The 25,781-nt window shown below is 55.5% G+C and overlaps 2 protein-coding genes across 3 annotated transcripts; both read right to left on the bottom strand.

The window, feature by feature from the left end:
* Positions 1 to 1,843: 1,843 nt before the first annotated feature.
* Positions 1,844 to 6,359, bottom strand: LOC106731639 (uncharacterized). Its single transcript, XM_075929107.2, has 3 exons — positions 6,202 to 6,359; positions 5,582 to 5,738; positions 1,844 to 3,587 (listed from the first exon to the last, which is right to left on the bottom strand). The coding sequence occupies exons 2-3, from the start codon at positions 5,649 to 5,651 to the stop codon at positions 2,851 to 2,853; spliced, it is 807 nt and encodes a 268-aa protein (XP_075785222.2). The 5' UTR covers positions 5,652 to 5,738; positions 6,202 to 6,359; the 3' UTR covers positions 1,844 to 2,850.
* A 7,922-nt stretch (positions 6,360 to 14,281) lies between these two features.
* Positions 14,282 to 24,208, bottom strand: LOC102458637 (uncharacterized). Of its 2 annotated transcripts, XM_075929059.2 has the most exons (7): positions 23,916 to 24,208; positions 22,085 to 22,183; positions 21,511 to 21,582; positions 20,509 to 20,583; positions 19,570 to 19,923; positions 18,241 to 18,555; positions 14,282 to 17,163 (listed from the first exon to the last, which is right to left on the bottom strand). In XM_075929059.2, the coding sequence occupies exons 1-7, from the start codon at positions 24,097 to 24,099 to the stop codon at positions 16,907 to 16,909; spliced, it is 1,356 nt and encodes a 451-aa protein (XP_075785174.2). In that variant the 5' UTR covers positions 24,100 to 24,208; the 3' UTR covers positions 14,282 to 16,906. The 2 variants fall into 2 exon arrangements, with proteins under 2 accessions (XP_075785174.2, XP_075785175.2); XM_075929060.2 differs by lacking the exon at positions 22,085 to 22,183 and having other exon boundaries at positions 14,283 to 17,163; positions 23,916 to 24,206.
* Between the last annotated feature and the right edge of the window lie 1,573 nt (positions 24,209 to 25,781).

The following is a 25,781-nucleotide window of genomic DNA, read 5'->3' as shown; positions in this document are numbered from 1 at the left end:
GTGCACATTCCCCCTTTCATTGTTGAAGGGAGCTTACCTAATGCTTGGGGGTCTGATCCCAGCTGGGGAGTGCTATCCCAGGATGCTGCGCCCTAAACTGCACTCTCCTTGGACCTGAAGAGCTTCAGTGTTCGTACTGCTTCTGGGGGGCAGGGATCCTGGGATACCACTGGGCAGGGCAGGGATCTCAGCCTTCTGGGGGGCAGGGATCCTGGGATACCACTGGGCAGGGCAGGGATCTCAGCCTTCTGGGGGGCAGGGATCCTGGGATACCACTGGGCGGGGCAGGGATCTCAGCCTTCTGGGGGGGCAGGGAACTCAGCCCGGAGAGCGGGAAGGCAAGTGGCAGTGGCCGTGACAGCAGCCCTCAGTCTCCGTCCCTCCCATAGCTCCACTACCCTTCATCCCACATCCCCTTCCCCGTTCCTTCATCCTGCTGTGCTTTCTGCCCTGCACTCCCTCTGCCCCTCCACCGTGCGTCCTAGGCCTAGAACTCCTACCCCTCCCACCCCCACACAGCAATCCCTGGGAACAAGCCCCCACCCCCACCACTCCCGGGAGCATTAGGCACTGTGGGAAAACCCGCCTGCCTCCTCCTGGGGCATGATGGGAGACAAGGGCTGAATTCCCACAATTCACTGAGTGTGGTGAGGGGCTTTGGGGTCTGCATCGCCCCCTGCTGGGCGCTGGATCCTAGCGGCACTGGCGTGTGCGCTCCATGGGTCCGTGGGGTCTAAGGCAAGGAGGAAGCTCAGGTCTGGCTGTGCAGATGGTGTGAGGGCAGGATGCTCAGGGTTGCCAGTGTGCACATGGATAAACTGGATTCTACAGCCACGGAAGTTGGGCTCAGGCCAATGAGTGGAAGGAGAAGGGAAAAGGCCCCATGTCACACTCCCTGCCCCCCAAGCCACCCAGCCCCTGACCTGGAGAAGGCCAGAGAGAGGCCCTTAGCCCATTCCCCATGAGCCAGCCAGTCCTACCAAACTCCGCCTTCCCCACAGTGCCAGTCCTCCCCTGCAGCCCCCTCTCCCCCGACCACACGGGCGCTGCCAGGCTGGGCTGTTGTTGTTTATTTGAGTTACAGTGGGGCCTACGGGCCAAGTGCCCGCTGGGCCGGGCACTGCATGGACACAGACCCAAGAGAGAGCCCCTGCCCCAAGAGATCACTCTCTGAAGGGAGAACATCAACCCTGGAACAGCCCAGGGGCCCATGCAACCGTGTCCCAGCTCTGACAGTGGCCAGGAGCAGTCAGTGCGGAGGGAGGAGTGTGGGGCCTGCGTTGGGCAGCTGTGGGAAGAGGTGGTTTGCTCCCGGCCTGCGGCTGTGTCAGGCTGTGAAGACAGGCCAGGCGTGACTAGCGACGATGAATAGCCGTAAACAGTCTCCTTGCCCTCCTGGACCCTGCTGTGCAGCTCCTCTGCAGGGGTGAAGCGCCCTCTGTCCATCCGCCCCCAATCCATTCCCTGAGACGTGTTCAGGTCTTGGACTCGGATGCATCAAGCGGCAATGAGTTCCACAGGGCATGGCAAAGGGCACTTCCTTTCACTGGCTGGAAAGGGGCTGTCTTTTGGCAATGTCCTGATTGAAGTGTGGATACCAGGACTGGACGCAGGATCCAGGCACAGTCTCCCTAAAGCTGCATGCAGTGGGAACAGCCCTTCTCTGCTCTGACTTTGTATTTCCCTGCTCAGAGAGTGCAGGAAGGAGTTACCCTCTGAATCGCCGTGCTGCATAATGTAATTGCCTATATCCTGTCAGGGCCTCTGCTTTCTAGGGTACCCTCCCCACTCTGCTGGTCTGGCCGGCATCCCTGGGTCCCAGAAAGATGACCTGGCATTTGGCTGTATTAAAAAGCACCTTGTTTGAATGATCATAGAATTTAAGACCAGAAGGGACCATCACGATCATGTTGTCTGATGTCCTGCTCCTTGCGGGCCACTGAGCCTCCCTCCAGCCTCTCCTGTGACAGGCCCAGAGCCTCTGGCTGAGCTACCGACATCCCCAAATCGGGGTTTAAAGATTTCAAGGGACTGAGTATCCACAGTTTGCACCCGTTCAAGCCGCCCAGTGAGCCGAGCCCCACGCTGCAGAGGAAGGCGAAAATCCACCAGGGTCTCTTTGTCTATCTGAGCCTGGGGGGGAAATTCCCTCCTGAGCCTCAAATAGGGCACAGAGTTACACCTGGAGCATGCGGGTGAGATCCATGAGCCAGCTCTGCTCCCAGAGCTACTCCCCAGCCCCCCACCCGCCTGTGGGCCCCCAGCAAGCTTTGCCCCAATGTCTGATACTCAGAGGGGATGCCAAGTAGACTCCACACTTGACCCTCCAGCCGGCACCCCCAGCTCCTCCCTATCCCAGTCCTCAGGGACTGTCTCTCCAGAGTTCTTCCCCAGCTTCCTGGCACCCACCCCTCTGGATCTCTGGCCCCGTGGCTGAGCCGTGGCAAGCCCCAAGCCCGGGTGAGTCCTCTGGTGCCTGAGCAGGGCTAAGCTCTGGCAGAAGCCCTTCTCTCTCCAGGTGCACCTGAAAGGCATCACCCTAGCATGGGTCGTCAGATGGGCACTGAGAGCTGACAGCTGGGGGGAGCTTTTCCCGCACTGGCAGCAGCTGTGCGACCTCAGCAGGCCGTGAGTCGTCTGGTGCCTGGCCAGGGCAGCCTGGCGCTGGAAGGCTTTCCCGCAAGCCGTGCACTGGTGGGGCATCTCCTCCCCGTGGGCACTGCTCCAGTGGCTTGGAAGCTCAGTGCTGGCCCCCAAGCCAGCTCCGCAGACAGGGCACTAGTGGGCCGGAGTGGCGTGGGCCTGCCGGTGGGCGAGGAGGTTGGCGCTGAGGCTAAAGGCCGTGTCGCACTATTCGCACTTGTAGGGCTTGTCTCCAGCGTGGACCCGCTGGTGGATGAGGAAGTCTGAGTTCTGGGTGAAGGCATTGCCGCATTGGTGGCAGCGGTAGGGTTTTTCCCCGGTGTGGGTGCGCCAGTGCACCGTCAGGGTGGATCTCATGCGAAAGCACTTGCCACACACGGTGCACTGGTAGGGGCGCTCCCCGGTGTGGGTGCGGCGGTGGACCACCAGGTCGGAGCGCTGTCTGAAGGCCTTGCCACAGTCGGGGCAGGGGAAGGGGCGCTCGCCAGTGTGGGTGCGGCGGTGCATGGCGATGTGGGCGTGCCGGGCAAAGCTTTTCCCGCACTGGAGGCAGCGGTAGGGCTTGTCGCCGGCATGGCTGCGCAGGTGAGAGGCCAGGTTGGAGGAGTCGGTGAAACGGCGGCCGCAGTCTGGGCAGCGGTAGGGGCGCTCGCCGGTGTGGGTGCCCTGGTGCTTCACCAGGTGGGAGCTCCGGCTGAAGGTCTTGCCGCACTCGCCGCACTGGAACGGCCGCTCCCCCGTGTGCATGCGCCGGTGCTGGGCCAGGTGCGAGGCCCAGACAAATCTCTTCCCGCACTCAGGGCATGTCTTGCACCCAGTGCTCCCCGCCCCCCGTGTTCCATCCAGCTGGGCCTCAGCCCCACGCTGGCCCTCCGGTGCCTTCCCCGACAATGCTCCATCCTGCCACGGACTCTCCTCCTTCGCCCTGCACAGCTGCTCAGGGTCTGGGGGAAGGAAACAGGAGACAATTAACAGCTCGGAGAGGGGAATCTTGGGAGAGAGAAAAATCAGTGATCGAGATGAGGGCCCATCACGCCAGGCACTGCACAGACACAGAGTGACTGAGATCAGGGCCCATCACGCCAGGCACTGCACAGACACACAGTGACTGAGATCAGGGCCCTGTCACGCCGGGCACTGCACAGACACACAGTGACTGAGATCAGGGCCCATCACGCCAGGCACTGCACAGACACACAGTGACTGAGATCAGGGCCCGTCACACCGGGCACTGCACAGACACAGTGATGAGCTAGGCTGCGAGTTAGGAGCCAGTGTTTGTCTGGGAGAGGAATGGACCAATGGCAGAGCTCTCCTAGGGGTGGGCTGGATTCTCCCTCTGTCTGTGGGAGATGGGGCATGTGTGTCCGTCTGTCGGTGGAGATGGGGTGTCTGTTTCTCAAAGCTGAGCTCTAACTCGGCCCCGAGTTAGTGGGCCGGAGAGATCCTGGGCCGGAGCTCCGCTGTCCCTGAAGTCTATGGCATTCTAAGGCATTATGACCTGGAAAGGGGCAGATTGTGTCCTCATCACCAGCCCCTTGCCTGCAGAGCGGCCAGGGAGATTCAACAGGGCGGAGTGAAATCTCTCCTCCCGCCCGGTGGAGCCTTTGCTCTGCTCACCACAGAGGGATGGCTGGCAAAGGGCTGCAGCTCCTGCCCAAAGCGAGTTAAGGCCAGTGCAAGCCAGGCGTGCCATGGCCCGGAGGGACTCGTGCAGTTATGACAGTGCAAGTCTCGTCACACTATAAAACTTCTGTCCCAGCTTCCAGCCTGAAGCATTTTCCGTTGCTTCAGAAGTCTTGGCTCTGGATTTCCATCACGGTCTCTAGCTCCCTGTGGCGGGAGGCACCAACCCCGCACTGGGCATGAAAAAGTAAACCGGCGCTACCTGGCTGAGAAAGCTCCGCCCCCACAGCCCTACTGAGCATGCTCCAGCTGGGGACTGGCTATAAAGGCCGGTGGAGCAGCTCAGTTGAGGCTGATTGCTGCAGAGGAAGGTGCTGCTGCTGTAAGGAGATGCTAAGGGAGGCCTGAACTGCAGATGCCAGTCAGAGGGGATGAAAGAAGTTGATGTCAGGGAGGTGGGTAGGGACTAGCCCAAGTGGGGAGTTTAAAAAAACCCCCAAGAGCTCAGTGTGTTGCTGGTGAATTCCCTGCTGAGCTAATGGTGGGACACGCCCACCACAGACAGAGCCCTGGGCTGGGACTGATGGAGAGGGAGGGCCTGGAGCCCTCATCCCATTAACCCCCAAGGGAGGTGCTGTGACTGTTGACTCTGGCCGCTAGGCCTTACTGCCCTCGGACAGGGAGCTATTGATACTGACTCTAGCCATTAGGAGTCACTGCCCTAAGGGAAGGGTGTGATAACTGAGTCAGGCCACTAGGCCCCACCGCCCTGAGGGAAGGACTCTAGCCACTGGGCCTCACTACCCTGAGAGAAGGGCTGTTGTACTGACTGTGGCCAGAAGGCTGGACTGTTGTAGGGGAGCAGGGGTGTAGTGAGAGGACCTTGCCCATAGGGACTGGAACATGGGGTGGGATGCTCAGTGAGGGGCCGGAGAGGTGTAAAACCCTGCCAAGGAAGGGGCCGGGCACACCCACCCTGTGACATCCCCTCTTTCTGGAAACCTGGGTGTGTCTTACACACTCACACACAAATCTCTGGGGCCTGATAACCCGGCCTCCAGGCAGTCTGCCGGGGGGCAGTAGAATTTTTGACAAGGGGATGTTGCCTGGTACTGTGCAAAACCCGAATAATTTCCAGTGTGTTGCAGATTCCCCCTTCCCCATCCACAAAAAGCCTTAAGGAGCTGTGAGAACTTGGGGCCTGCTGTTGAGCTCACTGGGATGGGACAGACCTGGGCTGCAGCAGGGGGCGCTCACCCCGGCCTCCCTGGGATACGGGCATGGCTCAGTGATGCTCCCCCAGCGCCCTCACCTCTGTGGATGCCTTGCGGCCCGGCCGTGTCCTCTGAGCCCTGGAGTTCCGGGAGGCACCGTGCTTCCATCCAGGAGATGCTGGTGGGTTTGGGAACCGGGCAGGGCAAGCGGGAGATTTTTCTCCAGCCCCCGAAAAGGGTCGACTCCTGAGAGTTCTGAGGGAGGGGAAAAAAAAACCTCTTGAATTATGTTGCCAAACCAGGAGGGTGACTCTGCACGCACCCGGCTTCTTTTCTTTCTAAAATGTCCGTGGGAAGCAGCCCCCACGTTGCGGCTGGCTCTGGGGACTAGAGCGCAAACGGGGAGCTGAAAAGGCTCCTCCCGGCTGCAGAGAGGTTTGGGGGCGATCTGTCGTGTCCGGCGAGGAGCGGGGTCGGCCCAGGCCCCTGGGGACGAGTCCACACGCGTCCCAGCCTGGCATTTCTTGTACTGTCACCTAGCAGGAGAATCCTGCAGGGTGCCAAGATAAACCTCACAGAGCAGAGAGGGGCACAGCCACCGGGAGGGGCTGCCCGTGGCAAGCCCTAAGCACCAGCAGCTACCCCCAGCTCCAACCCACTAGCCCCCACGGCCCTCCCAGAGCCGGGGACAGAGCCTAGCAGCTCTCAACCCCAGCACCTGGCTGCTGCTGGTCCAAATGGCCTCCCAGGCACCGGGGGATGCTCAGAGCTGGTCCCCAGGATCCCACAGCGCCGGGGCCCAGGGAGCAGGAAGGGAGGCACCAGGCAGACGGGGAAGACAGCAGCTGCACGACCGGGAAGTGGAAGTGCAAGCTGGCAAAGCCTCTTCAGCACAGGCTAAGAGAGAAAAACCGGAGCTTTGCTTCCCAGAGCCAGAGCCATCTAGTGGCTCCTGCCCCAGAGCTGCATCCCCAGACAGACAGGGATGTGCAGACCCAGAGGTGACTTCTAGAGAGGCTCAGATTCCAGGGGCTGCTCTGGGGTATTGGGAGTCAAGGCAGACTCTGGATTTGTGGGCTTTAAAAGATCATCAGCACAGCGTTTAATCTGGCACCATGGGCCACGCAAAAAAGATTCAAATGCTGCTCAGCTGATTAGCAGAGTGCTCACAGCCGTCAGCCTGTGTTTCTACTGGTGGTGCACAGATGCACGTGCCTTGGGGCACAAAATTTATTCTACACATTTTGTGGAAAAAAGTTAGAGGGAACACGGAGCGGAGGTTTCACAATCAATAGACACCCCCCTGAGAGGAACAGGCATTTTTCAGGCCTTGAAGACGCAGGCCAATGCTGTGGTCACCGTGTATAAGCCATGCCACGGAACAGAACCCAGGAATCCAAATTCCTAGACCTGACCCCGGCAGCATCCTGCCGCCCCTCTCCTGTCCTTGGCTTGCAGAGCTCACGAGCCCCTGCTCTTCTCTAGCCGTCACTTGTGTGCTTGCTTGTGTGTGTGTGTGTGAGGCTGTGTATGTGTGTTTCACAACCGAGCTAGGCAGAGCGTCAACCCCAGTCAGCTTCCTTTCTCAGTCCAGGGGCAGGTGCCTTGCTGATAGCAAGGGAAAAGTCCCACAATTGTAGGGAATTTCCTGGCTCCTACATGACCCGGGGGATCTGGGTTAGTGGAAGGATCTGAGCCCCTCCTCCCACTTCCTTTACCCAGAGACCTCCCTAACCTTAAGAACGTTCCTTCCACTTGCCTGTGGGGCAGAGTACCAGGGGTGAAAGTAACTTACATTTCTTACAGGTACTGTGGTATCACAATCTCTCCTCCCCCCCTTGTGGTTGGGGGAGGTTGGGGGAGGGGTTGTAATAGGACAGTACCTGTAAGACATTTTAAGTATGGGATGAAGTGGGGGGAGGGGGGTGGTCCCAGCCCGGGGCTTGTGAATAGGAGGGGATGCAGACCTCAGGTGAGGTTGGGAAGTAAGTGGGGGGGGGGAGCTCAGGACAAGAGGTGTGGCGGTGCACGAGTCAACACAGGGATGGGGGTGGGAGAGATCAGGGCAGAGGTATGGGAGCTTTTTCAGTGTCAAAATCCACCCTTCCTAGATTTCCTGGATTCCAGAATCAGATGGGCCCATCGTGTTCATCTCTTCTGACCTCTTTATATGACACAGGTCAGAAAATGGCCACAAAAATAATCCCTGGAGCAGAGTTTTTTAGGGAAAAGATCCAATCTGGATTAGGAAAGTGAATGGAATTAAATGCCATTTAGGAGAATGATTGGATTTCAGACTGACACTTCCCAGGTCTTATTGGGAGTCATAACCTGGGAAGAAGCTCTGATAATCAGAAGGCAGAAGTTTTAGCCAATACTTTCTGCATGATGAAAACCCAAGTGATAGTCCTTCAGATTAAAAAATAATCCATAGAGGAGAGTCATGATCTATTACGCACTTGAGGTAAAAATGAAGATACCATACAGAATTCATGGTTTTGTATGTGAGAAATCGAGACCTCTATTGAAATCCGCAGGATACCAGGTACACATAATATATGTAACATTGATTAATTCTCTCTCTGAAAGCAGATAAGCTTGCAATTAACATTATATGGGAGAAAAGAGTGATACTGGGAAGATGGAAACATGAAGTTGTAATTCCAATATGAAAACTAGGCAAACTGTCCACATAAGTGGGTGTTTACAGATCCATTGTCCTCATGTCCCATCTGGGTAAAATTATGTCGAGAATGGTGAATGAAAGACCGGTTGCCTATTTGGTAAACAACGGCATTACTGATAAGGTGCAGTGTGGTTTTAGGAGAGGACAATGCACCATTGTTCGCATGGCTAAATTAGAAACTGAAATGCAAAAAACCTATGAGGTGAAACAGTTTCATGGGAGCTGTTTTATAGTGAAAAGACGTAGGACAAGCCACAAAGGGAAGGTTTATTGTACCCAGTAAATGCACTAGGATAAGGGGAAGAATGTAGGGGAAATTAGAGAATTTTTGAATAAAAGGACCAGGCAGGTTGGAGTTGGAAAAATTGTGTTGAATATGTTCAGTACAAATGGAACCCCACAAGGAAGCGTTATCAGCCCAATCTTATTTAATATGATGTATTTGTTTCTCCCCCAAACAAATACATGCTGGGGCAAATGTCATTTTAGCCATAGCTGCTTGCGCTCTGTGTGTTAGAAAGGTGGCAGAAAAAAGAATCAGCTATGCATTAGGGGGACCTCTGACTGGGACGTCACATTCTCCATCACTAAAACCAAAGCACAGGTCTTTACAAAAAGGGAAATTGCAAAACAATGTAAATTGTATCCTAGAATGATAGGACACTAGAACTGGAAGGGACCTCGAGAGGTTGAGTCCAGTCCTTTGTCCTCACAGCAGGACCAAGCACCATCTAGATCATCCCTGACAGGTGTCTGTCCAACCTGCTCTGAAATATCTCCAGAGATGGGGATTCTACAACCTCCCTGGGCCACTTATTCCAGTGTTTCACCACCCTGACAGTTCGGAAGTTTTTCCTAATGTCCAACCTAAACCTCCCTTGCTACAGTTTAAGCCCATTGCTCCTTGTCTTGTTTCTGTACGAAGAACAAATAGATAAACTTACAAGGTTCAGATTTGTAGTGTTAATATTTAATACTAAATGACTTTAGAAAGGGTGTGTAATCTCTGTGAAAGATCAATGTACAGGAAAGATTAACCAGTTAAAAGTCTTGCTGGTGGGGGAGATAAGAAGACACTGCTCATGGCATTCATCAAACACAGACTGACTATGGCTGACGCTTTCAGGTCTGCATCAAAATTAGAACTTAGAAAGTTAGATTTAATACAAACCCAGGCACTATGAATTGCGAGCAGAGCCTTTCTTACAACCCCTGTGTGTGCTACACGTAGCTTCCCATGAAACAAGTACCAGAGGGGTAGCTGTGTTAGTCTGGATCTGCAAAAGCGACAAGGAGACCTGTGGCACCTTCTAGACTAACAGATGTATTGGAGCATGAGCTTTCGTGGGCAAAGACCCACTTCGTCTTTGCCCACAAAAGCTTATGCTTCAATACATCTGTTAGTCTATAAGGTGCCACAAGACTCCTTGTCGCTTTCCCATGAAACATCATCCACATTACAAATGAAACTATTGGATCTAACTTTCTAAGCCAGGGTTGGGGAACCTTTTTTGAGTCAGGGGCTGCACACAAGTGAGAAGCAAAAAAACCCAACCCCTCACTGAGGTGGCCTCTGACTGAGAAGGCGAAAGACACTCCCCACATTTCCCTTGCAAACCAGAGCCTAGTGGGGCCCAGCGTAGTAGATCTTTGTGTGCTCCAGCCCTGCGGTGGGGCAGGGAGGAGGCTGGAGTGCCAGTTGGGCTCCCCAATGCTGCAAGGGGTCCTGAGCGTTGGGGGGCTGGATTGGGCCTTAGGTTCCCCACCCCTGCTCTAAGCCAAAATTAATGGGAATGGCAATGATGAAAGCAGAGGCTGAACCTCTCTAGTCCTGCATATTCAGGCCCTGACTAGTGCCGAATTAAAGAATTTGCCAGACCAGGGGAGGTCAATATTGTCTAGCAGCATCACCAACACGTCCACTGCTGATTGGACGCCTAGAAGACAGTTAGGGGTAAACTAGAGCTAAATACCAGCACAGAACACAGAGCCAGGACTGGCGGCTGTAAACAAACTTTATGGGACTGCGGGAAATTTGGCCACACCCATGCTAAGTGGCCATCCAGCTCCCTAAAATCATGCTGGACCAGAGACAGCTGGACGAGAGAGATTCAACCTGTACCAAGCACAATATTGTTGGGAAATTCCACATGCTGGAGTTGAAAGACAAGGAGAACCTGAATGAAGTCAAAACGTTTAGCCCTGGGAAAATTAGTTCTGGATGGAAAGTCGCATACCCAAGCATGGATTTAGATTGACTTGTATAAATGTAAGGGCAAAAAAGAGAGGGTGAGTGTTAAAAATTAAATGTACCAGTATATAGCTGTGAAGTGGAGTTGGTGTTTTGAAATATAGAGAGAGGTCCAAAAAGGGGGGGAAAAAAACCAAAACAAAACCAGAAGCGTAAGGATGGCACCCAGCATATCAAGATTGGGAATTAGTGCAGCCACAAGAATAGTTGACGCTGAATCAGTAGCAATAAACTGGATCTGAACTGCACGTCCAGCAGCAGCTGACATTGTTCTGTCTCCAGTTTTCTGTGGATAAAAGAGTCTCAGTCTGGAGAAGTGATGTAATTGAGGAAGTCTGCCCTATAATAACAGAGTTGTGACACATGGGGAGCCAGGCAGCCTTAGCTTGGATCGCAGTGCTTATTAGGATAGCAGGAAACAAAATGGCCAACACACCAGCCAAAAGCGCTGTGACAAATGGGATGACTCACCCAGAAATACCCTGGAGTAAGCAGGAATTCAAAAGCCAGGGACAGCAAAATTGAAAAGGGAAATGGTGGTGGGGGGGAGAGGAAACTGCTTAGCTCAAGGCCTGGAGCTAAGGGTTACGACACACTTCGGGGCTGGATAAGATGCAGGAAATGCTTTTGTTTAAAGTACGAACATTGTGGCTCAAACAAACAGCTTTGCCAGATGACGAGTCACGAGGCCAGACAGGTGCGGCCTGTAAGGTGGGAGAAAGGCCGAGTCACCTTTTAGGGGTATGTCGTCAGGACTTCGCTAAAGAAAGGGCAAAACTTTGTGAGGTGGTTACAGACCCCTCTGTCCCGTCCCCTCTCTCCACCAAGCCTGTCTCCTATAATCCTTACCACCTTCCCATGTTCCTCCCCTGCGCTGGTGCATTCATACCCCCGCCAGGCCTGAAACCTCCCTCAGACCGCCTTTCCCCCCCCCCCTGCTAACCCCCAGCTGCAGCTGTCTCCCTCCTCCCTGGCTATTTGTCCCCTTCCCCACTCCCACACACCAGGAGAGGCATCAGGATCTTGCGCAAAACAGGGGTTTTGTGCTTAAAAAAAAAAAAAAAAATCCACACTGCTTGTTTTTGCGCAAAAACCCCTTGCGCAAAACCGACTTCAATAACTTATGTAAATGAAGTGTGGCAATATGCTAATCTGTGCTTTATTTGCATAGGCTCTTCCGGAAAAGGCCACAGTGTAGATGAAGCCTCGGAGAGACGCACACCCTTGTCTGTGCCCTACACATTTTGGGGGTCTAAGGCAGTGTTTCCTCTCATTTTTTTCCCATGCATGTGCAGAATAAATGTTAATATGTGCACTGAGGCGTGTGTGAATGTGCACCACCAGTAGAAACAAACACCTAGCTGTGGGCACTCTGTTAATCTTCGGGGTAGCATTTGGATTTCTCCTGGGCAGCTGCCCAAGCACACAGCTGCCAGGGAACTCTTATCTAAGACTCCCCACCCAGCACCACAGAAATGTGCTAGAGAGCTATGCACACCTGCATAGACATTGCAGCTCAGGCTGCAGAGCCTTCTCCCAAGCTACCCCCGCCTCCAACCTGCACCCCAGTGCAAGCCACAATGGCTGCCAAGGTTCACTCTATTTTTTCCATCCATGTGCAGAATCAATTTGATTATGTGCACTGAGGCACGTGTCGATGTGCACCACCAGTAGAATCATGCTGCCGGCTCTAGGCGCTCTGCTAATCATCTGGGTGGCATTTGAATCTCTCCTGGGCAGCCGCCCAAGCGCTCCACTTACAGGGAACACTGATGGCTGCCCAGCCAGGTTTCACATGCGGCCACAAATTCTTTTAGCGCTGTCCTTGGACCCAGGCACACGCCCAGCCACACTGTTAACGCATCCAAAGGGGCATCGGCATTTGCCCTATTCATTTTTTTTACACAGGGAATAGCCAGTCTTGACTCTGCCCTGCTCCAAGCCCCACGTCCCATTCCCACTCAGCTAGGGCTGGAGAAGTGTGGCTCAATATTACCCCCCAGTTATCACAGTCCGAAAGTGTCCTCTCCCTACCAGCAGCTGCTGATTCCTCCTTTGGCATGTGACCCTGTCACGTTATTGGATTTTAAAGATCACTGTTGCACCCATGGGACCCTGTAGATACAAAGGGGGCCATGTGAGGTGTCAAATGAAAGCTTCTGTTCTACTGATTCTGTATATGCTATTCATGTATGTGACGGGCCATCAACGGCCCGCACGCCGAGCGGCTCGAGCCGCCGGGAGACGAGGGGGCCGTGGGCAAAACCCCCCACACACACCGCAAGGCCGCCGGAGAATGGGGAAGGCGGTGGGAAGGCTCAGGGAGCGACAGCCGGGACGTGGCTGGGGAAGCCGCCATGTCACCGGAGGGGTGGGGCCTCCTGACCGCGTCCAGCCCGGCGGGCCATTTTAAAAAGGCCCGCCGGCAGAGAGGGAGGGGGCAGCCTCCTCTCGGGGAGGTAGAAGAGACCTAGAACGGACCTGGTGCGTGACTGAGGCCGGCAGGCGGCCCGTCCCCATCCCAGGGGCTCCCGAGATGGCCCCCGCAGCCGGCGGTTGACCAGTCCTGGGTCGGAGGACGACCAGGACAAACCCCGCCGCCCACGGACAGAGCGGCTCGGCTGGGACAAGATCCACGGGAGCAAACAGAACCGCGGGACGTCAGCGGAGCAACCCCGAACCTGGACCCCCGAATCCTGGTAGGCATCGGGGAATGGCAAGGGTACTCGAGGGACCAGGGGAGGGCCTGAGTCCCCCTCCCCATCCCCCTTGAGGACCCAACCCGTCAGAATCAGAGCATGCACAAACCAGTGAACTGTGGTGGCCGGCCGGTAGGGTCGGCCAGGGTATCGTCCCTTTGAGGGACCAGATTAGGGGCGCAGGCTCCCCCACCCCCACCCCGCTAAGGCGGGGTATAGACACGGGGTCTGCTGAACCCCCCTCTCCTGCTCGGCAGGGAGGGGGTGATCGCACCCAACTGACGGGATGCACGACCGGGGATCCGAGCCGGGGACCCGGTTAGAGGATGAAGGGGGGGGTGATCGCACCCCACGACTCGTCCACAATGTACTTGTATAATATCTCTATGTGGAGCTATAAACATGTGCTCTGTGCTGAGGCAGAGCAATGGGCAAAGACTATTCAGCCAGCGACTATGCTAATTAGCAACCATCCAGGGACAATGGATCGCTAGGTGCCAATACACACCTGAAGAATGTATCCGGAAATCTGGATACCTGCAGACCAGCCAGGGCATAATGGCTGCCAGCATGTAAAACAGATAGGTCACTCGACCATGTGACCTGCTCTGGCCAGGAAGATGCCAGGAGAGGTATATAAGTGCCATGTGGCAATCTTCATCTTGTCTTCAGTTCAGCTACTGATTCCAGATGCAGCCTTGCAAGGAACAGCGAGCTGGAAAGAACCGTGGACCCGTCCTGACATAGAGGCTGTGTCTAGACTGGCAAGTTTTTCCGCAAAATCATCTGATTTTGCGGAAAAACTTGCCAACTGTCTACACTGGTCGCTTGAATTTCTGCAAGAACACTGACGATCTCATGTAAGATCGTCCATGTTCTTGCGGAAATACTGTGCTGCTCCCGTTCAGGCAAAAGCCTTCTTGCCCAAATCATTTGCGCAAGAGGGCTAGTGTAAACAGCACAGTACTGTTTTGAGCAAAAAAGCCCTGATGGCTAAAATGGTGATCTGGGCTTTTTTTCGCAAAACCGTGTCTAGATTGGCCACGGACGCTTTTCCGCAAAAAGTGCTTTTGTGGAAAAGCGTCCTGCAAATCTAGACGCACTTTTCCGAAAATGTTTTTAATGGAAAAGTTTTCCTAAAAGCATTTCCGGAAAATCATGCCAGTCTAGACGTAGCCAGAGTATACACCAAAGACTTTTAAGATAGCAGTTTATAACATCTCTGCTAAGAGCCTGTATTGAGAACTGGGCAATTCGATGCATGTAATGTATTCTCCTTAACAACCTTACTCTCAGGCTTTTCTTTCTTTTATTAATCAACCTTTAGATTTTAGATTCTAAAGGATTGGCCCAGCGTGATCTTGTGAGTAAGACCCAGAGCGTAAATTGATTGGGACCTGTGGCTGGTTTCTTGGGACTGGGAGAACCCATTCGGGGTAGGAGAAATTGGGTTCTATAACCCCTCACCTGTGTGCTAGGCTCAGGGCTGATTGCGGCACAGAGGGAGCTGTGGGGTCAGAGGGGTTTTGCTCATGAGACTTCATGCTGGCCAGATAGGTAGCTGGAGCGCTCCGTGTGACTGGTGTGTGGCCTATTTGGGAAGGTCTCCAGTCTGGGGCTGTAAGGAGCCCCGAGTTTGAGCAATTTGCCCTGAGCGGACACCCTCAGCTGTGACCAGACCCGGCCCGGTCCGTCACAGACCCCCCACCCCAATAATCCTCCTTGCCACCAAGCCAAGCACCACGGAGTGGCTGCCCTGCTCTTAGACAGTTCTGCCTTTTTTTTAATATAAATACAAAGGTACAAAAGTTGCTTCTTGATTCAAATAATAACGGCTGGGATTACAGCCATTTCCCCTTTCGGCAGGGTGGGGAAGAGGCTGGCCCCTCCCCCGACACAGTGTCAAGGAGTTGGCACAGGTAGATGGAGATGGGCGGCTGCCGGGGTTTAGCGTGGGGGGACGTGGGCGTGTCTGGCGGGAAGTGGAGCACAGCCTTGTCCTGGCTGCAGTGGAATTGCCTTGCCTGGAACCCAATGCAAAGGACAAACGGGTTCTGTCCTGGAAGTGAGAGCGTGGGGGTGGGAGGCTGCATGCTGTGGCTCCTCTATCTCCTGGCGAAAAGCAGAACAAGAACCGGTGGCTGCGGAGCTGAACTGAGACAAGTTCACATTAGAAAGCAGGCACCACTTTTTCTCGCTCGGGGAGATGATTAGCCTCCAGAACGCACGCTTAGGGGAAGTGGTGGCTCCTCCATTTCTTGGTGTCTTCCAATCCCAACCGGATGCCCATTATGGAAGAGGTGTTAGCCAATTGCAGGCTATTAGGTTCAGTAGAGGGATACCTGGGTGATAGGGTTGCCAGATACTTTCAGAAAAAATACCGAACATGGCAGGAAAAAAAAATTGGTTGAGCAAAACAAACAAACAAAGGGGATCAAAGTTGTTGAGCAAAAAAAAAAACCACACACAAAAAAGGGCCCTGTGCCTTTAAATCCCCTCGCTCGCCACTCCCCACACACCTGCCAGATGCGGCAGGGGAGGAATGTCCCAAGTGGCCTTCCGTCTGAGAAAAACATAAAATACCGGACATTTTACATGTCTGGTATTTTGGTTTTTTTACTGGACAGAGGCCGCAAATATCAGACTGTCCGGGCCAATTCCGGACACCTGGCAATCCTACTGGGTAAAACATAAGGGTGTGGGCTACACAGGATGTCAGACCAGTCCACTCTGGCTTTAAACTCTATGAGGAGCTGTGGGGATTCAGGGCTGATGTCCAGGGTTCCCTCTAACATTTTCCATCCGTGTGCAGAATAAATGTTCTGTGCACCGAGGTATGTGCAGCATGTGTATCACCAGTAGAAACATGCTTCCATGTAGCATGTAGTTTCCAGCTCTGCCCATCATCTGAGTGGCATTTAAGTCTCTCCTGGATGGCCGCCCAAGCGCTCAGCTTACAGGGAACAGTGCTGATGCCCTTTATCTTCCCAGAGCCTGGAGTAAGATGGAGACCCCTCCCAAATCTGCAGCTCTCATCGGCGCAGTCCAGAAGCTAAACACTCCAGCCCTTCCTGCTCAGTGGAAAGCACCTGCCTGGGGCTCGGGTGGCTGGCAAAGCCAGGCCAGGAGAGGAAGCTGCAGTTTGGTTTGTGCCTTTGCTGTTGGGAAATGAAGAATTTTTCCAGGGATGTTTTTTTAAAAAACAAAATCAACTTTTCAGCCAAACAAACAAACAAACCAACCCAAACACGTAAAACCAAAATATTTGGGATTGGAAATGTTGCCACAGTTCCAAACAGTTGAAATTTGGGTGCCCTATGATGCCCACATTCTCCACTGTAGTTTGAGCTCCAACATGCACCATGGTCCCTCCTTTTGGTGAGTGGCAGTTGTATCATGGGAAGTCGTGGCCATGGTGCATCATGGGAAATGTAGTCCAGCTGAGGTCCCTGATCCAGAGATGAGAATGAGGATGAGGCATGTGAACTATAACTTGTATAAATTATACCCAAATTGAAATATTTCACATTTTGGCTGAGATATCTTAGTTTCTTCCAACAATTTTTTTCCACAGTAAGCAGATATTTTTATCTTGTGGAGAACCTGATTTTCCATTGAAAAATCATTTTGAGAGAAAGTTTTCACGCAGCCCTCGTCTTAACCAGTTGGGACATCTTTGGAAACATGGGGAAGAGCCAAAAATGAGTTTCCCTCCCTGGAACAGACCCTGGATGTAAAGGGGAAGCCGTGTGTGAGGGTGCGGATAGAGGTAGGTGGTTCGTTGCCTTCATTTCCCTTCCAGGTCTGCGACGAGGAACTTGCATTTGTCCGCCAGTGCCTTGTAGAGCTGGTCTTTGCAGTACCTGTTCCAGCTCAGCATGAACTCGTAGAGCTTCCGCATTCTCATGGGGTTGGTTCTCTCGGCGAGAATGGTCTGGTACTGCTCGTGGTCCAGCACGCTGCCCAGCAGCTTGTCCAGGATGCCCTCAACCAAAGTTACTCGCTGGATGAGCTGTTCTCGGTGCCGGTCAACAAAGTGTATCTCTGAGGGGAGAAAGAGGGACAGAGGAGAGTAAGGAGACGGGCTGCCTCGTGCTCTCTGCCGCACGCTGATTATCTATAGGGTCCCTTAGCTACTCTGTGATCTACAGGGTCGACGCATGAGGGGGAGGGGCACATGCCTCCCCAATACCATTGGCAGGAGAGGCAAGAAGCCAGCAGCGATTGGGGTCAGAGCCTCTGGGCAGCTTGGGGGACTAGCGGGGAGGCCTGGCACCCACAGTAGGGGTCGGGGCTCCCCACACACTCACCAGCAGCTGCAGGGGGAAGCGGAGCAAAGTGGCCAGCCGCTGGGGGGGCAGCCCAGGCTGCGGCTGCATCCCTCTGCTTCCCACCCCCGCCCAATAGCTCCCCTCGGTCCTGGAGCCTCCTTCTGGACATCTGGCCAACCACCTCTCCTCTGCCAGGCCCTCTGTCCTCTGCCTCTACTGACAGCAACCCCGCCCCGCTTGTCACGCCAGCCTGCGAGTGGGGGGTCACTTGGTCCTTCCCTCTTGACCGCCCGCCTCCCCGTATCCAGGCAGTGCCCAAACTTTGCTGCCTCTTCCTCCTCAGTGTCTCTGAGAACTGCCCTTTCCTCTGTCCACATCCCCAAAGGCTTTCTCCGGGTCTTTATCCCCTTTGGCCTCCTCCACCCCCACCTCACCCCTCGCCACTCCGTTCCAAAGGGCGGTGCTCTGGGGTTGGACATGCCGCCATCTTGGGGCCCAAGGTTTCCGTGTCGGCTCACAACAACCACGGTGTTTCTAAAAGTTGGGTCCTGTAAGTCCTCAGCCCCTTTGGGTTCAAATCCACAGCCAATGTCTGAGTCAGCCCCCAAACTGGGGGGGGCCTGTTTTCATCACTGGGCTTAGATCTGGCCCAAGGAAATCAAGGCAGAGCAACTGGCAAAACGCTGCCACTCCAGAACCTGACTTCGCCTTGATTGGGTCCTCAGCCCCAGCCTGCAGCCTAACCCTGAGCAGAGTACGCACTCCTGGGCCCGGCGGCCTCCCGCCCCCTCTCCATTCAGCTGTCTTCAATGTAATAGGAAGACCTTGCCCAGCTAGCCTTGTCACTCACCATTTCTACCAGCCTCGTGTCCTCTGCCTTCCCCGGAAATGGGCTTCATTTCCCTGGTGTCAGGGGTAATGTCTCCGGAAACAGCTGTAACATCCCCGGAGTCAGGGGTCACTTCTATGGAAACAGATGTAACCTCGCTGGTGTCGGGGGCAAGTTCTCTGGAAACAGGAGAAGCGTCCCTGGCGTCGGGGGCAATGTCTCTGGAAACAGCCGTAACTTCCGGAACTGCTTTGGAAATGGATGTAATTTCCTCGGTGGCGGAGGCAACTTCCTGTGATTCGGGGGTAACTTCCTTGGAGTCAGGGGTAGCTGCACCTATTCGGAGACCCCAGGAAACAGAATTAGAGGCCAGGAGAAGACATTACAGAAGCTGTTTTACCAGGGGAGAACAGTCCTTTCGGTGCGTACTGGATTTCTCATTCGGCATAGAGTTGAAAGGCTCAGTAAACACCTGTTTGTGCTGCTATTTGCCTGACACCCTGGCTAAAGTTGGCTGTCACATTTCTTTGGGGAAAACAACCCTGCTCGTACTCTTACAATTACAAATTTCCAATCCTTGCTTCCCAGTATCTTTTTTCTGGAAGGACTTTTCTGGTCTGGACGTTTGTTCTCAGCCCAACAGAGCCTCAGGAAAAGTCAGGACCTGAGAGGTTTGTTCATTGTTTTGCTTAGGAATAGCACACATGGATCCGGAGCCCTAGCCTTAGTCATTGTACACACCTGGAACAAGGAGATGACCCCAACCCCAGTGTGCGTGATCCCATTGATCTGACTCAGGAAAGCCAGTAGGGGGAAGGTGAGATACAGGGCTAGAGGGACCCAGCAGTCTGATACAGACAGCATGGAGAAGGCGAGAGACCAGGCTAGATGGGTCCAGTGGCTGGATCTGGAGCAGCAATTCCTATGTCCCAGCATTTTGGGCTCTTTAGTCCAGAACTCTCTGGTCTGGAAACCTCCGTCGTCCAGAATAATTTTAGTTGCTGGATGTCCACTTTTCATGCATGTGGCCAAGTTTTCTGCAGTTCCACACAGTTTGTTTACAGCCACCAGTCCTGGCTCTTAGTGCTCTGTGCTGTTATTTAGTGCTAATTTACCCCAAAATGTCTCCCAAGAGCCCAATAAGCAGAGGCAGTGTTGCTAAGACAACACCGACCTCCTGTGGTCTGGAAAATTCTCTGGTTTGGAACAGGTCATATCCCAAGGGCGCCAGCCTAGAGAGGTTCAGCCTGTACTAGGCTCGAGGTCTGGAGACAGGAAAATGCACGCTAGCAGAGAGGAAGCCCCCACCACCCATGGGTGCTAACGCTCCACCTCTACGCTCAGACTGACCTTTGACCTCCAGCGTCCCAGTGCGCCTCTCGATGGGGGTCTGCAGGGCCACATGACCCACCCGGCAGAGGAACTCCACCCCTTGGTCTCTCTGCACCGTGGGGCTGAAGAACAGCGTCACCCTCTGCTGGTAGGTCTCCCCATCCCGGGCACAGGTCTCCTTGGGGACGATGGCGTAATCCATGGAGTCTTCGATAGGCTGAGCCACGCTCTCTCCTCGCTCCCTCCTGAGCCAGGTGATGGTGAGCTCGGGGGGGAAATACCCCGCAATGAAGCAACTCAAGGCCGCATGGCTGCCCTCCACCAGCGGCTGAGACTGGAAAATTTCTGACACCTCCGGGCTCCGCTGGACCACTGGGACATGACATGGAGAGAGAGGGAAGGAGAAATCTTGCCTCGGGTGGGGGCTGCCCTCTGTAGCATCTGCTAATGGCCACTGCTGGAGATGGGCGACTGGGCTAGACCATCGATCTGGTCTGAGGTTGCAGGACACAGTCTAGACTAGCTCAAAGTTGTGACCTAGAGTGGTGTGGAGGGGCCACCAGGCTAGATCAGGGGCTTGGGGCAGTGCCTAGGTCCCATCATTACATCCCAAGACAACTTGATGTCTCTAGACCCCAATGTGGACCTCTGTGGGGGAGGGGAAGGGGACCCAGCCCTCCCCACGCTGTGCCTGATGACTCCGCCAAGGCAGGGCTGTTGTTCCCTTGACTCTAGCTGATGCTGTTGGCTTTCCACCTGGGCTCCCAGTCCTTGGGGGAGGAGGGGGGCGGAGCACAAGCCAGCTTCAGGGGGTTTGTGGAACCCCATGGTTGAACCCAGGCACCTCCCGTGGGGCAGAAATTGTGAGCCTGGGCCCTTCCCATGGGGCGGAGTCCCTACACCCCACCTGGAAATTGTCTATGAGACTTTAAGCCCTGCACACAGCGAACTACTGACCTGTGCGCCCCTCGGCTTTGTCCGGAGACAGAACTTCCAGCTGTGTGGAGTCTGGAGCTGCCGTTGGAGGAGGCTCTGGAGCAAATGAGGCAGAGAGGAGGCGTCAGGGCTCTCACAGCTCAGAGCAGGCGGGGGCAGAGACCACTCAGCTGGTGCCTTGTTCCACAGACACTTGCTACGGAGCCAGCAGGCGCAGGGCACTCCCCTGACAGCTCAGCAGTGTAACAGCCGCTGGGCAGGGAAGAAATCCCCTCCTGGCTGCTTTCTACAAGAGCTAGTGAAGGGCACAAGCAGGGCCATGGGGCGCTCTGCCATTCACCACCAATGCATGGGAGGAGGACATGGGCGGGGCGGGGGGGCGTCTCCTCCAGGTCTGCCGATGGTGGGGGAGGGACAAAGGGGGCAGCTGCCCCAGGTGATTCAAAGAGGCACCCTGAGCCCTTTACATGGCTGACGGAGCACTGTGCAGCTTGCTCCAGCCTGCTCTTAGAGCTGCCTGGGGAGGTGGGGGCGCGGTACGCTCCCGGTGGGGGCATGGCCATCCAAGTGGTGTGGAGGGCAGGCTACCCTTGGCTCCGCCCTTTCCTCCTGAGGCCCCGCCCCTTCTTGGAATGGGCAGCTGCCCCACCCCCCACCCAGGGCTGGCCTTACCATGAGGCCAACTGAGGCGGCTGCCTCAGGTGCCAGACTGGGGAGGGGGGGTGCCACTAGGACCCAGAGTGTAGAAAATTGTGTCTGATCCCAGTGCATATGGGGGCGTCATTTGAGCTCCTTGCCTCAGGTGCCAAAACGTTGTGGGCCAGCCCTGCCCCCGCCTTGCCCGGGGGCCTGGCATGGCTGTTGGCTCCCCTGAGCCCCCCCTAAACCTAAGAGCCCTCCATCATAGCTGCTCTGGGAGTCTCAGAGCCTGGATCTGGAAAAGCAATGATCTCTCCCGGGCTTGGGGAAAGGACTCCTCCTTCCAGAGCCTTTCATGTGCCCCCTGAAGGGCACCCTACTCACCCGCTGCTCCGGCGCTAGCACTGGCAGGAAGGGTCTCGCTCTGCACAGCAGCAGCTGCAGGTTCTGGGGGTGCTAGAGGAAAAAATGGGGGACAATCAGTCTGGGGACCCATGGTCAGCTCACAGCAGGGGGCAACACACGCTGCTCCCACGCCCCACATGCTTCTTCCTCCACAGAGGGGACAAACTTAATTCTTAGAGGCTGGAAAAGGGGGGGGGGGGAGTTGGGACCAAGGGGAAGGATCAATAATTGCAGAGAAGCGGGGTTCAGAGGACTAAAGCGGAATGCTCTGCCCCTCAGTTAGATTTGCTCCTTGGCCTTTCCTCTTCAAGTGAACACTGCACAGGCCTGCTACAAACGGGGCCAGAGGGGTGTCTGGCCCAGGGAATGGCAGGAAGGAAGACATACGGCAGTGGGAAGGAATAGGGTCCGTTCTGATGCAGTCTGCAAAGGCAGCCTGGACACCTGTCATGGCGCAATTTGTAATTTTTAAAAGAAACAAAGGAAATTCCCCATGTGACAACAAACAACTCTGTTAACCCGCAGTAGGGGTGGAGCGATGCCCTCACTTTACCTAAAACACCACACAGCGCACGGTCAGCCTTGCGGTTAGGGACTCTCCGGGAGCCCCTCTTTTTGAGGCTCAGCGTGGGAGCCTGGCGACCCTTCGGGGCTGAAAAAAAAAATCAGGTGACTGCAAAGTTCTAGTGTGAGGTCATGAGCGAGGCTGAATTTAGCTTAGCAATGACTTCTCTTGGGATGAAGTTGCAAGTGCGGGCAGGCCTGCGCCGGGGAGGCCCGGCCACAGACCGGCCCTCCATTGCGCCAGGTGCTGTACAAAATCCAGAACAAAATGAGACCCCTTGCCCCCAGCAAGGGTGCAGCCAGCATGAGTTTGTGTGTGCATAGACGCGGGAAGTTGGGGTGGAGGGGGTGCTGCAGCACCCCCACGATTTTTCCCCTAACTTCCCTGTGCACAGGGGCAAGCCTCAGTGCCAACCTGCCGCCAGCATCACCAGCCCCGTATCCTGGCCTTTGGGCAGCCCTCCATGGGATCGTGCTGGGTCTCTGGGGTCTCCCCATGCCCCACTAGCTTCACTGCCACCCTCTGACCCCTGTGGTCCCATTGCCTGCCAGTCCCATCCTTGCAGGCTTCGCAGACCAGGCTGCTGACCCTGGAGGCTCTGCTGTCACCCAGGGTCCTGCCACTGGACCGGAGCTCAGCAGTGCCCCCCAGCTATGGCTCTGGCCTGGGGGCAGCGAGGGACTAAGTTTGCCAACTCTCCTGGACCATACGGACCAGCTGCCATTGCCATGAACGGCGTCCGATTGGACCGATCTGGGACAGCTGTCGGAGGGGCACAAAACAAGTGTAAGGGAGGGGGCATAACTCAGCACCCCCACCTAAAATAGGTGCCAGTGCCAGTGTGTGCGGTGGGTTAGTTTTGCATGGTGAAGGGATGCTAAAGGAATAACACTGTATTCCTGTGTGTGTGTGTCAATGTGTGTGTGTCAGTGTGTGTGTGTGAAGTGATGTTAAAGGAATAACTGTATTCCCATGTGTGTCAATGTGTGTCAATGTGTGTGTGTCAGTGTGTGTGTGTGAAGTGATGTTAAAGGAATAACTGTATTCCCACGTGTGTGTGTGTCAATGTGTGTGTGTCAGCGTGTGTGTGAAGTGATGCTAATGAAATAACATTGTATTCCTGTGTGTGTGTGTATGTGAATGTGTGTGTGTGTGTGTGAGAGAGAGAGAGAGAGAGAGAGAGTGCGTGTCAGTGTGTGTGGAGGGGGCAGTGACATGGGGTTTTGCCAATGGATCAATAACTAACTTCCTTTTTGCTTTTCACAGATGAGCTGGGAGGAGGGGGGGGCGAGTCTCCCCAGGTGTAAATGGTCCCTAACTCCACACCAGCTCCGGATGTGGCAGGGGTCAGTGTGTGAGCGTGTGGGGGAGGGGGGATAAGGGGAGCTGGCAGGAAGCCAGAATCAAAGTGAAAGCGGAGTTGGGGAGGAAGGAAGCAGCCTGCGCCCGGACACGCTCGAAAAGCGAGGCAGAATGGGGGCTGTGATGACCCCTGCGAGGGGGGGGTCTATCCACGGCGGGGGAGGGTGCCCAGAAAGAGGCGGGTTGGGGGTGGGGAAGGGCTGGAGGGGGGGATGCCCAGAAAGAGGCGGGTTGGGGGTGGGGAAGGGCTGGAGGGGGGGATGCCCAGAAAGAGGCGGGCTGGGGGTGGGGAAGGGCTGGAGGGCTGGGGGGGGATGCCCAGAAAGAGGCGGGCTGGGGGGGGATGCCCAGAAAGAGGCGGGTTGGGGGTGGGGAAGGGCTGGGGGGGGGGGATGCCCAGAAAGAGGCGGGCTGGGGGTGGGGAGGACCTGGAGGGGGGGTCCCCATCTCTCTGTACCGTCTCTGCGGCATCCCTCTGCCTGGTCTCCGGGGTGCAGGTCCTGCGGTTGCTCCTCGGCGATCAGCTTCGCCCCCTCCCTCAGCAGACACGCCTGCAGCCTGTGGCTCATCCGCTGCAGCTCCCGCTCCCCCTTCTTTTCCAGGGGCTCCAGCACCTTCTTCAGCAGGTCCTGCAGCGCCATGCCCGGCCCCCGGCCCCCGGCCCCCGCCGAGTCGCGCCGCGGCTTCCCGGCAGAAGTGAAGCGGAGCGGGACCGATTGCTACATCTGCCGCTGTACGAGGTCCCCTTCGCCCCACCCCTTGGGCATTTCCCGCTCGTCACTCTCAGCTGCTCGCCAGCAGAGACGCGGGCGGGGGAGAAGGGAAGCGGGGACTCCGCTTTGTCCTCCCCTGGGACGTTCTGATCCGGATCGAACGCCCGTCGGTCAAACCCAGACCCGGCTCAAGACGGGGAACTGGATCCGGTGACGGTATTTCTCAAAGGGAAAGGGGGACACTGTGTAGAGGGGGCTAGCCCCAGCTACCCCCGCCCGCCCCCGTGCGTGGTGGGGCTGGCTTGAGGGCCCCCCATTTGGGCACTCCCTTGTGGCTCATGGAAACCTAGAACTGGAAGGTCAAGTCCAGTCCCCTGCCCTCACGGCAGGACCAAGCACCGACTAGCCCTCCCCCATTGCATGGACACGTACCCCCTGCTCATTCCTCCACACTCCATTTGGTTTTTTTATAACAGTGGGCAGAGTAAAGGGACAAATGTGCACTTTTTGCCCCCAAAAGCTGGGACGACCGGGACAGGACCAAAAAAAAAGGGACTGTCCCAGCCAAGACTGGACATGTGGCCGCCTGACATGTAGATGAGATGATCTGGTTTGTATAATGCATGTTAGGCCATGACCTCTAGGTCCCTTCTGGATTGCGAGATTGGCTCCAAAAATCATGAGATTTTTAAAAATAGAATACATGTGTGTGTGGGGGGGGGGAGTCGCTTTACTTCCCTTCCATGGCTTTGTGGAAGGGTTGCTCTTCCTGACACCTTCCCAGCCACAAGGGACTGACAGCTGAGATTCTCACATCATCCTTTCGGAGCTGGCTGGGGCTTTAAGAACCCCCCCCCTTTCCTCCACACACACCCCAAACTTCACCCAACTCACACTCAAACCATGTGCGTGACCCTGCACAGGTAGGACCAGCCGGAGGCTCAGAAAGCTGGGGGCTGGGCACAAGTGATGTAATGCTTCGATTTGCATATCTGAACCTATGCCCCCTTGTTTGCATAGAAGGGAGGTCACCGGAGCGGAAAGGAAGCTGTAACATGCAACAAATGCCAGGAGCCCCTTAGGATAACGGTTCCTTCCGGCCTTAGACAGCTCTGGCTCACTGCAGGGCGCCCAGCTCCCCCGAGGCTGGTGTCAGGGGAAGTTTGGGCAGCTCCCAGAAGCTCTGCCCTGGCTGCTGGGCTGGATGGAGGGGAGTCGTGGCTGGGTTGTTGGCCCCAGTGCCGGGGGCTGCTCGCCATTAGGTGAGGAGATGCTTTGCCTGGGCTGCTCCCGGCTCTGGCTGCCCATGGGGGTCAGTGCCTGGGGCGTATGGGGCTCAGGCTGCCCCAGGCTGGGTGGGGTGTTGAGGTTAACCCTAGCTGGGAGTGAGGGTTTTCTGCGGACTACCACCAGCTGAGCTCTGAGGTGCTCTCTCCCTCTTGCCAAATCCAGGCATTTCAGCTCCGGGAAGCTGTTCAGGCCAGAGCTAAAACTGCCAGTGACAAACCCTCAGGCGCATGCCAGGCAGGGACAATATAGGGCTACCTTACACATTCAGGGTTGGATCCCTGATGGGGTCTATGTGTCAACCTAGCCCCCATGGCTGCTTT

Source organism: Pelodiscus sinensis, chromosome 5 (genome assembly GCF_052426305.1).
Source record: "Pelodiscus sinensis isolate ZL-2025 chromosome 5, ASM5242630v1, whole genome shotgun sequence".
In the NCBI taxonomy this organism is placed as follows: Eukaryota; Metazoa; Chordata; order Testudines; family Trionychidae; genus Pelodiscus; species Pelodiscus sinensis.
The sequence above is the reverse complement of the archived record's forward strand: the minus strand, read 5'-3'. Positions and strand labels throughout refer to the sequence as shown.